Below are 15,193 nucleotides of genomic sequence, written 5' to 3'. Positions count from 1 at the left end.
TTAAATTAATTAACAGCTACTTAAGGCCCATTGAAGGGAGCCAACTGGGATTTCCAAATCGGTCTCCATGCTCCTGGAAGTGGTAGGCAGCAGTTTAGCTTCCTGGAGGTGGTTTCCTGGAGGCAGACCAGGGGGGCCAATGCTTCAGGCTGGCTGACGCCCAGTAAAGGCTTTCCCCTCACCCCACACCCCCATCCCCGCCATTTGTAGCCTGGATTCAAAGACCATTTTTGAAAAAAGCTGAAGAGAGGGTGCCTCCATTTTGCAATGTTGTCTCCCTCACTTATTTGTCATGGTTGCTGCTTTCAAGATGGAAGGCCTCTTCTTGGTCCTCCAGCTTTGAATGCCCACATGCCACCCTCTAGCCATTAATTGACCACACCAAGGAAAATCGTACTGAATGACTGTTTTCCACACAATGCAGGCTTACGATCCACATTTGAGCGTTACAGCAGGGTTCAGGAGCCCTAAATGTTTCAGCTTAAGTGAATGAAAATGAATAGGGTAGCAACTCAATGACAAGTAAGAAACAGAGGTAAGGAGACCAAGAAGATTAGGGAGCGAATTAGGGCCTAGGCAACGGAAGGCAAGGCCACCAAATAGTGGAACAAATAAAATCAGGGCTGCTCAAGAAGCTAGAATTAGATGCGTGCAGATATCACAGAGGGTTGTGGGGCTGGACCTGAAAACAAGGATGAATTTTGAAATCAAGGTGCTGCTAGACCAGAAGCCAGTGTAGATTAACGAGCACAGGAGTGACGGGGACTTGGTTTGCGTATGGACACAGGCAACAAGATATGTGGTAGACGGGTCAGGAGTGCATTGAAATTGCCCAGTCTCGAGGTAACAAAGGCAGGATGAGGGTTTCAGCACCAGGTGAGCTGAGGCTGGGGCAGAATCGGGTGCAAAGAAATAGGCGGTCTTGTGATGACACAGATATGTTGTCAGGAGCTCAACTCATGACCAAATATGACACCAAGGATGCAAACAGTCTGGTTCAGCCTCAAGCAATTGCCAGTGAGAGGGATGCAGCTGGTAGCTAGGGAATGGAGCTTTAATGGTACCAACGACATTGGCCCAAATTTTCTGAGGAAATATAATCACTGACGGATTCCCACTCTCTCCTACTTTTCTGCGCCACTCCAGAGCTCCGCATCTTTGGCTGGAACCTCCGATCCTAGCTTTGCCAGAAATGCGGTGTATACCTGACATGGAGCTGCTTCTTCGTAGCACTGGATTGTTGGGGGAAGATAAGCCGCACCCCTTTTTTACGGCACTAGCTGCCGTCTTCTTGTAAGTAAAGTTTAAATATCCAAAGCTTTTTCTGAAAAACTATGGAGAGAAGGTAAGTGTGCCGGGGAGTAGGGTGGGTAAGGCAGTAGGATGGATGAGGTGAGTGGGAGGTGGATGAGGTGGCAGGGTGACAGCTGGGTGGAGTGGTATGCTGGCAGGTGGGAGGTAGGTAGGAGGGTAGGGTGACAGGGTGGCAGATGGGTGAGGTGGGTAGGGTGGTAGGGTGACAGATGGGTGAGGTGGATAGGGTGGTAGGTGGGTAGGGTGGCAGGTGAGTAGGGTGGTTGCTGAATAGGGTGGTAGCGTGGCAGGTGGGTAGGGTAGTAGCTGAATAGGATGGCACTTGGGTAGGGAGTGAAATGGCAGGTGTGTGAAGCGGGTTGGATGGCAGGTGGGTGAATGGGTAGGTTGGTCGCAGGAGTGGTCAGGTCAGATCTGGTTGGGGGACTTGTCAGGTTCGGAGCTAGTCAGGTTGGCGCAGTGGCTAATCATGTCAGGTTGGTGGCGGAGTTGGGTGGTGGGGTCATGTCAGGAGGGTAGTCGGGGGGGGCAGGGTCAAGGAGGATAGTCAGTTGGAGGCTAATCATGTTGAGTTGGGGGGGTAGTCAGGGAGGTGATCAGGTGGTGGTATTGGGGTGAATCGGGCATTGGCTGGGTGCAGCGGTCAGATCAGTTCAGGATCTGGGGAGTTAGTCAGGTTGGGTTTGGTGGGATAAAAACAAAAAACTAAAAGCTACTGCGGATGCTGGAAATCCAAAACAAAAACAGAATTACCTGGAAAAACTCAGCAGGTCTGGCAGCATCGGTGGAGAAGAAATCAGTTAACGTTAAAAAAATCAGTTAACCCCCCCACCTTAAACCAGCTTATATTTCTCCTTTCTCCTAACTATGCTTCAGTTCTGCCGAAGGGCCGTGAAGGCTCGAAACGTTAACTGATTTCTTCTCCACCGATCCTGCCGGACCTGCTGAGTTTTTCCAGGTAATTCTGGGTTTGGTGGGAGTTTAGGGTCAGGATGGGTAGTCGGGGTTTCGGGTAGTTAGTTAGGGTGTCGAGGAGGGAGTCGGGGTGGTCAGCATGAGTGATTGGGGGCAGTCAGTTGTATAGTTACCCAGGAGTTAGACTATGATTTTTCTGTTTAATATTTCCTGGGTAATTATCCAGCGAAGTAAGCTGGAACTGTCTGAAGTCTCTGACTCTAACTCAGAGTCCCGGGGAGCAGGGAATTGCCCATCAGAAGTTCAAATCTGCCAGGCAATTCCCACAGAGTCAGTGCGTTGGGACTTCCGAAGGATCCCGTAGCACATCTTCTGAGGTGCATCCACTCTCCAACAATCGGAGACTGGAAGATCTGGGCCACTATCTCCCAGTCTTCCAGGTGTAAGAATGATTCGCAGGGGGAGGAAAGATTTGGGACCAGCTCTGAACTGAGTATACTTGTGTAAAATTTAGCTTGAAATGGGCTTCTTTAATTATACTGCAGTGCAATTGGGGTGAAAGACAAGATTAAATCAAATAATTTGTACCCCAGCTTTACTTGGTGCAGTTGTTCCAAATGTCTAAGGGAGGAATTGAGCTATTAATGTAAAATAGAAACGTCTTTTGGATTTGTTCAAATATATGTTTGGTTGGAGTAGATTTAGACTTTCACTGTTTGGTGGAAAACTAGTGGGAACAGATTGCCGACCTGCAATACGTCCTGTCTAATTTTAAAGCTAATTGAAAAGAAAATCCAGCATGATGTATAGTATGTCTGATCTGCATCACTACTGTGGGCTGCTGCATTCCCATTCTCCCCTGCCCAGAATTTACTTACAGGCTGCTGGCCCACACACATCTCCACTCTCCCCACTCCGGGATTTACTTACAGGCTCCTAGTCCATACTCATCCCCATTCTCCCCACTCTGGGATTTACTTACAGGCTGCTGGTCCACACTCATCCCCACTCCGGGATTTACTTACAGGCTCCTAGTCCGCACTCATCCCCATTCTCCCCACTCTGGGATTTACTTACAGGTTGCTGGTCCACACTCATCCCCACTCCGGGATTTACTTACAGGCTGCTGGTCCACACTCATCCCCACTCCGGGATTTACTTACAGGCTGCTGGTCCACACTCATCCCCACTCCGGGATTTACTTACAGGCTGCTGGTCCACACTCATCCCCACTCCGGGATTTACTTACAGGCTGCTGGTCCACACTCATCTCCACTCTCCCCACTACGGGATTTACTTACAGGCTGCTGGTCCACACTCATCCTCGCTCTGGGATTTACTTAAAGGCTGCTGGTCCACACTCATCCCCATTCTCTCTACTCCGAATTTACTTACAGGCTGCTGCCACTGAGGCAGAAACCCAAAATGGGGTGCAGCCAAACAATAATTTCTGAAGCCTCAGCTGCCTTCCCCACCCGCCCCCAATTTGCACATGGCCATCAATTTGTGGGCGTCAAAATAATTAATTTCTGTTCCTATCCTGTGCAACATGATTTTGCATCATGCAAGTACAGAAGCTAGAAAGATATATCAGCTGGAACAGCAGTTGAACACTTAAGAAAAGATGGAATTAGTGAGAAAGGGAGCTGCTGTAATGTGTACCATGGTACATAATGGCCCACTCCCTGGTCACCCAAAAGCAGCCCCTGTTACGCACTCCTGATCTAATAAAATGAAGTTTACTGGGAAGCTGTTCAACTACTTGGAGTCTGTGTGGGTGGGGGAACAATGAGATTGTGATGGGGTCTTCCACCTTGACATGCCTGATGAGGTCATTAAACTGCATGCTACTCTTCACTCAAGGCCATGCACAGAGTTATTTGCATTGACATGTCCCACTGAATTCTGCTAGACAAGCTGACCCACTCCGTTGGTAACTCGATGACTATTTTGAGGAAATGGCAGTTCCTTGCTCCAATGCACTTGATCCAATTAAATTACTACAGCCTAATCTGAAAAAAAACAGAGCACTTTGCTGCTCCCATGACTACAGATTGACATGGCTGATCTTTGGCAATCGCATTTGTTTCATCATTTGGCCACTCGAGCAGCAATTCCTCTTGAAGCTGCTGCATGCCCTGAATTATAGTCAGGTACAGTGCTGAACCTGTCTACTTCTCAGTTGCTTTAGGCTGAACCCAAAATCTAAGTAGATTCAGCACAACAGTTTTCAGGAGAGTGTTGGCACAATGCTGCCCCATATAGAAATCAGCCTCCAAATGTTTGAAACCCTGCATCAGAATGAAATTGTTTATTTGCACAATTTCTAGAAAATGTGTTCTTACTGAAAGAACTAACCTATAAACAATGACTTGATCATTTGTTGTAACATCCTGAAGAGGATTGAGAGGAATGATTTATAAAAGTGGCTCTGATTATAAGTTTAATACTATGTTTGATGTTTGTATCAATTTCACACCATGCCTGCTAACAAATTCATACACGCCCCGGCTTTGACTGGAGTGCACCAAACTTTTATCTGCATGTCTCCTGTTTCTTGGAACTAAAACATATGATCTTTAAGCAACCTGTTGTTTATATCAAAGTGCAATAGACAGCCTCAGAGTCACTGTTTTCTTTTGGAAGTAAGATATCTGAATACATTATTTAATAAAAGGATTGTGATTTTGTAAAACAATGCAGATATACAATAAATATAATGGGGAGCATGCCTCACTCATTTCTCTGTGAATTTCATAAGTAGTAATTGGTATATGATGCCAGATGACATAAATTCTCAGCCATCATTACCATACATGACAGCCCATGTCTTATAATATTGTGATTTACATAGAATACCAAATAATCAGTTGTTATGGACAGAGACAGGAGAGAACTGAAACCCTGTACTCTTTCCCTTACTGTCTGTAATCACTGTGTTTTGGAAAGAAAGGTGCGTATGTTTCTCAATCCCTGAGTGTGTGGTCATTTTTTAAAATACAAAGCAGCAAGCTTTCATGAGCTTAAATAAAGAGGATTATTTATTCACACATTCACTCAAAGTCTAGATATCATGTCACTCACTCACAGACACACACACTCAAGGAAGATACAGTTCAATAAGATAGTGCACTTTTAGCAATTACAAGCAAAGGAGCAGTGCATAAATCATATATTGGCTTACCTTAGGAAGAAGCGGGTTGTGAGTCTGTTGAAGAAGGCATTTTCACTCATGAAGGGGTAGTTTTGATGGATTCAAATAGCTGGATGCTATATCAGGATTATTGCAGGATTCCTTTGAAGAGATGATGGTTGTTCATCAGGTCACAAAGTGAGTCACTTGTTTCCTTACTTGGAGGTCGAGTTTCTGTATTGATAGATTTTGAAAAGGAACATCTGGGAGACTTTAAGATGTAGCCTTCTACAGGTTTTAAAAGGTGTGGGCCTACTACCTTTTCTTGCTGCTCATGTCTTGCAGCTGGAGTTCTGTGTAGACTGACCCGTTTCTCCCAAGCTCTTGGGATAGAGCAGTTTCCATATTGAATGTAATCCATGTTTAAAGTTATGAATAGGACATGCCTACACTGGGCATGACACAATGAATCAATGAATTAGTTTAGAATCAATATTTGTATACATATAGCTAAGTAAGACTAGGGAAGGAATCCAGTACTTGTCTGTGATTCAACCACTGACTGGCTATTTTTTTTCTACAATATATATGTAGAAGTTCCTCTTACATGATTTTGATATGCCTGATGTATTCTCTCAGAAGCAACTGCACTGATCACGTTCATAAGCAGTTTAAGCATCTTATGTAGAGGAGTGTCCAATATTGACCACTATGTAATTATATGATGGCCTGATCCCCGTCTGGTCTGAATTAGATATTGAACCTTTTGTGTATGCCCCTGTACGTTTCCTTCATTCTTCCAAAGCTGGATAAAACCCTCAGTTGCACAAGTGAATGTACAATTTTAATAGATGCAATCAAATCTCACCTCAATTCAACAAACTACACAACTCTTGTCGTGATTAAAAAACATAATTAATATGTGTTTACTATTTCTACTGTAGCAGGTTTTGCCCTCATTACATATGCCTTTTCAGTGCTCTAGCTGACTAACCATCTGCTGATGTGTCCATTGTCCTTTTTTCTCTATGATCCCAGCTAGTTGGAGGGCTGCCCCTCTCACTTCCTTCCTTTCAATAATTCACTAGTAGGTTTATCAATGAATCTTACTATTTATCCCACCTTGCTGTTTTAAAGAATGCATCTATTATGCTTCTTAATATGAATATGAGCTCATTTTTAGTGAGCCTGGAATGACGACATTGACCCTTATTGAATAATTTTATCGTCGACATAAGCTTCCCACAAACTGGCTTGGCTTAAATGCATATCTTCAGTACCTGGCTACTTAACAAATAGACATTTCAGCTAAGTGGCTTCAGCCTGTATTTTTTTTTAACCTGTGCAAAATCAATTGTTTTGAAACATAACATTTAATTACATAGCTTCTTCCCCCAAATCTCCTCCATGAAGATTTTTTTTAACACAGGACAATTCTTAATATCTGATAAAAATGACCAGATTTATACTGTTACATTAACTAAACAGGTAATGGGGCTATTAATAATGAAGAGTAATGGGCTTGTGATCTCTAGATATCAAGTTAGATATTTATCTGGTTGAAAACATGATTAAATTTGATACGGATAAATGTCAACAAAAATGATGATCATATCTCTGGAACATGATGATTCCTTTGCTGCAGGGACCATGGAGACACCATCAGTAAAGCAGACCAGGGTTGAATATCATAATGTATTGTGGTGATACACTGATATTCTGGTGTTTTACTAGTTTGCTTCAAGGGGCTCAGGAGAAATTTCTCAAGCCTTCATCTTTGAAGTTTCAACTGTAGTTACTCACCTTCCTCAGGGGATTTAAACAAAGTTCATGAAAGGGAAGATCATGCACAGCCTGCGAAGAATAGTTTTAACGGCATGAATGGCGTTTTTCTTTATTCTTTTTTGTGTTTTTGCATCCACAGTACATGGGAATTGATGTTTTCTATTGTCATTGGTGCAAAATACAAGAAAATAATCTCCAAGTTCTGTGGACAGGTCAGAGGAAAATAATTTCCTGAAAATGCAGGACACCAGAGTTGTTTGCTTACGAAACACTATTGCAACACACTGCTATACCAGAATCACCTTATGTAATGTATCTCATGTGACCAGAGACCTCAGAATTCTATCACAGCAAAAGTCCAATTTCTGCTCTTAACCTAACCAAATACTTCAACATGATCATGTAGATTATATGTTAAATTTTCCCAGTCTTGAGAATATCTCAATGCTGTGTAGAAATCAAGCTTTATATCTTGAACAATCATGTATTTTAAACTCTTCAAAATCATTTACTGTGTTCAGCCTTTATCTTCTCTATTTACTGCTCAGCTTTTTGCATTTAATGCTTGGCTTTCTGACCTGACTTTTCACGTGTTTTTATTTTTTCATGGGATAATAGCACCGCTGGCAAAATCAACATTTGTTGCCCATCCCTGATTACCCTTGAGAGGGTGGTGGTGGGCCATTTTCTTGAACCGCTGCAGTTCATCTAATGTAGGAACATTTACTGTGCTACTTGGAAGGGAGTTCCAGATTTTTGATCCAGCAACAGTGAAGTAACGGCAAAGCACTGCCAAGTCAGAATGGTGTGTGACTTGGAGGGGAACTTGCAGATTGCAATACAGTATTTCCATATGTCTGCTGCCGTTGTCCTTCTAGGTTATAGAGGTTGTGGGTTTAGAAGGTGCAGTCAACGGAGGCTTGACGAGTTGCTGCAGTGGACCTTGTAGGTGGTACACACTGCTTCCATTGTGCACTGGCATCAGAGGGAGTTACTGTTGAAGGTGGTGGATGAGGTGCCTTGTCCTGGATGATGTTGAACCTCTATATAGATGTAAATTGTTGTTTTGTGGAACTGGATTACACTTCACTAGCAGTATGGGAGTCTCAGAAGCTAAGCTCTCAGTTTTTGCAAAAGCCAGTTTTAACATTGGCACTTGTTTGGTTTGGATCACTTGGAACTGGCATTTGTGCACTGTCTTGTCATGTCTCAGTCCCTCAGTATCATCACCAACCCAATTTTCTGCAGGTGTATCATTCTGCTTCTGTAATAAGAAAGCCAGACTTAGCAGTGCTAATGCAGTGACCCAGCAAATGAGTGCTGATTTCATGTGGTCTAAATTAAATAACTTCCAGTGTAAATGCATCTAAAGTACTCTGATTAGGAAACTGATATTAATGAGGTCAATCCACATGAATTTCACACCTTGCACATTTCAGCTGCCTGGGAGTATGTAAATTGAGAAATGTATGAGGATTTAGCAAAGTTCAAATAAAGAATCAAAGGGCCTTGTTTCTGGCTCTCAAACCAGCAAAACTGTGTAAGGTGCCTCTCTCCAACTCACTTTTAAAATTCCTATTATTGGCACAGTCTAGAAAATGTTACATTGATTTAACTTCTTTCACTTTAGTAAGAGTATATATGCATGGAGATTAATATAACTTCTTCCTTTCATATATTTATCGTCCATCCCACACATGGAACCAATAAAGCTCCAGAAGCATGACCAAGAGACATCTGAAGAATCGCACCAATGGAGGACAGAGGAGGAGATGGCATCAGAAGCAGCTGACCTCAGAAAGTACTTCATCTAGTCAGTAACGGTATGTTTTCTTTTGATCTTTTTACGTGCATGGACTTCAAAGATTTATTAAATTTATGTGTCAACTCGTAGTACATTTTAATGTTTTAAAATATTTTAGAAGACAAGTAGTGATTGGACATCATCCACTAATACCTGCACAAACAGATACAAATAATTGTTTTGGTTAGTTGTGATACTCTTTCTCCTTGGGCCTATATTATTGACATGTTGTATGATTTTCAGCTGAGAATCCAAGGAACTTCAAGAATATGGAGAATTCAGAAGTTCAGACCAGTGGATGCTTTTTTCCTGAATTGTGTATGGAAATGAAATAGCTGTTAAATTACAACTACAACAGATCAAACAATACTTGAAGCTTTAAGGAGACCAGATTTCTATGGTATCAACCAATGATATATCTAATATATCTTCAGAGCAGAAGTTCTTGTAAGCTTTTGGCAATGTAATTGTACCCTACTAAGATGTGACTCTCGCATGTTGTAGTAAGAGGCACCCAACCTAATTTCTTTGCTAATCCTGATTTAAATGCTTTGATTAGTACCCAGCTTTTCCTTCAATGGAAACTGTCATTCAATATTGAAAAGCCTATGTTAATGTTCATGATGCTATTAAAGCATGCTATACATGTGTAGCAATTTTCAAATGATCTTAGATTTATATTTTACAATTATGATAATAAGAAATTTGTAGCATCTGAAAGAGATGATAATACAATGGCTACATTTTCCACCCTTTGCTATCATTGTGAAAAAGGAAATATGAATATAATTTGGGGAGCATTTTCTTCTCAATGCTACCTATTCGCTAAAAATAACTAATGGAGGAAAACATCCTGTCAACTGATTGAATTATCAACCACATACATTGTACCTGGACATGAACATACTAAAATATCACACAAAACATTTGTGAACTTGACTACCTCCACTTTAAATTCTGTCCTCTTTGATAAATAGTGCAACTTTCATGGCGAACTTTGAAACTTTCAAAACATTTAAAAAGAATTGTATTGATCTGTTTTGTTTGTTTATTTTTCAACAATTGTTTCCATTAAAATTCATCTAGTCAATAACAGCTGCAGTATGATTTCTGTTGATCTTTTTACATACATTGACAGTAGAATACTTTAGAAGGCAAGTAGCATTGGACTCCATCCAATTTCCTCTTTTTAGGCAGTCCCTCAGGATTGAGGATGACTTGCTTCCACTCCAGTTTGATGGGTTCTGACTAATAAATCCAATGTGTGAACTGCAGATTTTGCTGGATGTGGGGCAGGCAGGCAGTGCTTGAAGGGTTCAGTAGATAGGTTGCTTGGAGGTTTGTGTGCTGCTTCTGATGCCTCAGCTTCACCTCTGCATGTTCCCAACAAAGTCTCTCGATGTGTTTGGTGCCTTCCCAAATGACCCTTCTCCATTTTTGTCAGTCACAAGTCAGGCTCTCCCATGAGTCAGGGTATGTTTGACCTCTTCAGAGATGCTTTGAGGACATCCTTAGTTTCCAGAGTTAGACATCCAGAGTTTCCTCTGTCCCGCTGTGAATCTCCTGCAGTGACTGAGTTCTGAGTAGAGCAGTTGCTTTGGAAGTCTGTTGTCAGGCATACGAATGACATGTGCCATCCAGTGGAGCTGGTTTTGAGTGATGAGCACCTCAATACTGGGCAAGTTGGCTTGTGAGAAGCCCCTGCTGGTGGACTGCCTTTCTTGCGATCGGATTTGGAGGATCTTGCAAAGGCACCACTGGTGGTATTTTTCCAGTGCTTTGAAGTGCCTGCTGTACATTGTCCAAGTCTTGGAAGCATATAAGAGTACGAGGATCACTGTTACCCGGTACCCATGACTTAGTCTCGCATTTGAGATCCTGTTCCTCAAATATTCTTTTCCTCAGTCAGCCAAAGGCAATGATGAATTACCTTCAATGTCTGCCTTTGTTGAGAGGAGGTTGCCAAGGTACGGATAAAGGTTCACATTTTCCAGGATCTCACCACTGAATTTAATTGCTGCTATACTGCACCTCATCTTCAGAAAATTATCTATAGCATGGAGATAATCTACAGAACAGATGGGAAACTGTTCAACCTTCAATCCAAAACCGAAACCATTCCAATCTGAGCCAGTGAGCTTCCGTATGCAGATGATGCTTGTGTGTGTGCTCGCTCAGAAACTGAGCTTCATTGTCGAGGTCATTGTTGACTCCTCCAAAACATTTGAGAAAATGGGCCTTTCATTAAACACCTGGAAAACTAAGGTCCTCTTCCAACTAGTTCCTATAGCGAAATGCTCCCCCCATTGATTAAGCATCCACTCAGACCTACATGAACAGATAAAAATAATTGCACTGCATTCAACACTTCAGCAAAAATCACAAAGTAAATCTATTTAATTCCTGACATATGGAATGTTGTTCAGTGTAATTTGGTGTGATCATTGTCACTGTGCATATCACTGTTATCCTCTTTATCCCTCTTGTGCTCTCTATTTTTATGCTGTTCACAATCCAGTGAGTCATTCATGGTATCTGTTTTCCGCATGTCAATGCTCACAGCCAGCATCCGCTTTTCTAAAACCTGACTGCAGATCACACATCCTGGATTTGCACTCCAATCACTATGGATAGATCAAAGGAGCGGAGTTGAGAGTTTTTATTTCAAATAAAAGGAAGTGCAAGAACCCATTTATTTTTTTAAATAATTTAACGGCGAATTCAGTTGGTAACAGAATTTTCAATATTTACAGTGACATCAGAAAAATAAAATATGTCAGTATTCAACTTTTCAGTCAGGAAAACCTTACATCGAATTGCATTTGCAGGATCTCTAACCCCCTTAAATCTCCATCAAAGGCTTTTTTTGCTTTCTAATTTTGTGCTGTTCCCTTTTTTCCAGTATGATTCTCATGTCTTAGTTTAATGACAATAGTGTTGCTGTCACGTGAATGTTGATTTGAACACTTCATGATCCTTTAAGGGTGCATTGTCATCTGGCTTGCAAGCCAGTGGCCCAGATTTTGCAAGACAACGGCGCACATCACTGACTTTGAAGAAAGCTGCCCACAGGATCCAGCAATCTCTGTAACACTGACTTCCCTTTCCCAAATAAAAAGAGAAAATGTTGAAAGTACACAGCAGGTCAGGCAGCATCTGTGGAGAGAGTAACAGAGTTAATGTTTCAGGAGCAATGACAGAGAGCACTGACAGTTTTGCCATCATTGCTACTACAAAATCCAGGCCAGTAATCTTTTGTGTGAACAAACTACCCACTGAGCAGTGTCTAATGTGGCAGAATAATTCACATCCAACAGTCTTTCCGATAATACTATTCCTGGATACTGTCATCTCGCTCTCCACTACCATGTTAGATTTTGTTATTGTTATTCCAGATAAATTGGGTTATTCTAACCCTCTCTGTTTCCATTATTGGTCCTTCCCTTTCCCTCTTCAACAGTGCCCAAAGTAATCGGTCAAGTATATTGTTGAACAATTTCAAGATTAGCAATTTTTCAGTCAAATCAATGTTTGTCTATGAACTAAATGCCTCTGTTGCATATTGTTTTGATCTATCAAAGATAGTTGTTCAATCAGGCTTGATAAATTAATAAAAATGGCATCTATATTGATGTCCTGTATGGTTAATGTCATGCAGCTTTTGTGCAGCTGTGAGTTAGGCTTAATTGGTATTCTGTGCTCACACACTGTGTGGGACTCAATCCTTTAGTTCTATTGTGCACTATGGAAGCCCAGGCTTTGTTGCACTGCAGATAAGATGGACCTGAAAATCTATCACCCTTATTTCGATAAGATGAAAGAACAACGCAATGACAAGGAAAACGTGACCTTCCATGTAACATGTTTCTTCCCATTGTGCTTCTGTTGGCTTTGTGGATAACTGTAGTCATCAGGCCTTACAGAAAACTCTTGAACTTTTGCAGACTTAGGCCATAAAAAAGGCTTAAAAATGCAATGGAATAGTATTTGCAAATATATGGTGTGACCCTTAGCAGTTATGTGAAATTTTTCAGGAGGGTACACATAGCATAAGCATTACTGATATTGTTAACTGTTAAACTAATCCCTTAGATTTAGGTTCATGTTTCACAATTTCTTTACAAAGCTTTGATATCATTTCTAATACTTATGATGCTTTTGAATTAGTCACAAATATGGAAAAAGTTCAGATTGATTTAAGGCTTTTCATTTAGTGGTTCACAATTAGACAGACTTTATCACTCAAAAATGTATACTTGTTGCTGTATCTTTACTTTCACAGATTTAATGCAAGATTTCCAACATATGTTTCATACATATCAGTACATTTTATTGCCCTTATGATTGTAACATCTATAATGTAACAGTTTGATGGATTGAAGGTACTGCTGCTTATTAAGAACCTTAGTTTCGGAACAAGCAAACTCTGGATTATTGCTAAATCTAATCCCTTGGACTAGAAATTGTTGATGATTAGGAACTGGAGATATGAAATGTATACTCTCAATGGATCACCAAACATTAATCATTCTGTACTGAATTTGCCTCAGCCTTGAAGAAACACCCATATTCAGTATAGCACGAAGGATTTACTAGATCTGAATCATTGCAATTTTGAATAATAATGTTATAATTATACGTTGAATCTCCATGGGATTTGTCATTGAAGATTTAGAAATCATAGTTAAAGAGAAAAAGAACTTGCATCTAAAAAGTGACTTTCACACCCTCAGGCTATCCCAAAGCACTTTGTAGCCAATGATTGCTTTTGGTAGGTAAACATATTAGCCAATTTGCAAACAACAAAGTCTCAGAAACACCAAAGAGATTGCAAGAGACCTGTCAGTTTGTGATGGTTTTGTTTGAAGAATTAATATTGGCCAGAACATGAGAGGAATGCCATTGCTGATCTTTGAGTAGTGACATACTGGTATCTTTTTTGTCCATCTGAATAAGCAGATGGGGCTTTGGTTTAACATTCCATATGAAAAGCTGTGGCCCCGGTATTAACTCAAAAATGTGATGGGAGTGATTGGGGGTATGATATTGCGTGTGAACTCTGGAAGAAAGTACAATGTGTTTGTTGGTTGCTTTTTTAACTCAGCTCTTTAGCACTTTGTTTCTGGGTTCGATGTTCAATGCACGACAGCAGACATAATAAGGACCTGCATGATACAAATCCAGGTCCAATCTGGAATTTGGACAAGTTAGAAATCAGTTGTACAGGGGATTGGCGAGACCACATCTGGAGTAGTGTGTACAGTATTGGTCTCTTTATTTAAAGAAAGATGTAAGTGTCAGAAGCAGTTCAGAGAAGGTTTACTAGACTAATATCAGGAATGGGGGGGTTTTCTTATGAGGGAAGGCTGGACAGGTTAGGCTTGTATCCACTGGAATTTAGAAGAGTAAGAGGCAACTTAACAGAAACCTTTAAGATCCTGAGGGCCTTGAAAGGGTGGATGTGAAGAGGATGTTTCCTCTTGTGGAAGAATTTAGAACTAGGGGTCACTGTTTAAAAATAAGGGGTTGCTCATTTAAGACAGAGATGAGGAGAATTTTTTTCTCACAGAGGGTTCTGAGTCTTTGGAACTCTCTTCCTCAAAAGGCAGTGGAAGCAGAGTCTTTGAATATTTTTAAGGCAGAGCTAGATAGATTCTTGATTAATAAAAGGGTGTCGGGGTTAGGCGGAAATGTGGGGTTGAACTTACATTCAGATCAACCATGATCTTATTGAATGGCGGAGCAGGCTGGAGAGGCTAAGTGGCCTACTCCTGCTCCTAATTCATATGTTCATAAGACAATGCTGTGCAACAATGGATTCCAGACAGCCAAAGGCTGTGTTATATTTCAAAGATGTCTTACTTGATGTGCTGTTGGGGCTGGTGAGGAGTTGGAGAGATATACTCTTCACCAGTAATGGGAGGAAGAAACCTGCTGCTGGCACAAAGCAGGCATAGCTTGAGGTGGCCCAGGCAGTCAACACTGGGAGCATTGGGCCATGCTCATGGTTTCAGTGCCATAGGTACTTTACTGATTTAACTAGGTCAGAAAAGGTGAGTACAGTTTCATGTTCACCTACATCCTGTTGTGAAAATCACCACCCCTGTACTCGGCCTTGCCAAGTTTACTCCACTGCATAGTTCCTCACACTGTATATGCTGTCTTCATTCCCTTTCTGTGCACTTCCTCACTTCCCCATCTATCCACCACCACTGCCACTCACCCTCATCCTTATTCAACTT

The 15,193-nt window shown here is 41.4% G+C and overlaps 1 protein-coding gene across 6 annotated transcripts in view; it reads left to right on the top strand.

The window, feature by feature from the left end:
* Window positions 1-10,044, top strand: part of fhit (fragile histidine triad diadenosine triphosphatase) — a 1,241,405-nt gene extending 1,231,361 nt beyond the window's left edge. For all 6 annotated transcript variants that reach the window (XM_078543628.1, XM_078543627.1, XM_078543626.1 and 3 more), the window contains 2 exons: window positions 8,860-8,960; window positions 9,195-10,044. In XM_078543628.1, the coding sequence (XP_078399754.1) occupies window positions 8,860-8,960; window positions 9,195-9,198 (105 nt within the window). In that variant the 3' untranslated portion in view covers window positions 9,199-10,044. The remainder of the gene's footprint in view (window positions 1-8,859; window positions 8,961-9,194) is intronic.
* The last annotated feature ends 5,149 nt before the right edge of the window (window positions 10,045-15,193 follow it).

The sequence above is a fragment of the Cetorhinus maximus genome, chromosome 6 (assembly GCF_964194155.1).
Source record: "Cetorhinus maximus chromosome 6, sCetMax3.hap1.1, whole genome shotgun sequence".
Lineage (NCBI taxonomy): Eukaryota > Metazoa > Chordata > Chondrichthyes > Lamniformes > Cetorhinidae > Cetorhinus > Cetorhinus maximus.
Note: the sequence above shows the minus strand (reverse complement) of the source record. Positions and strands in the feature narration are given on the sequence as shown.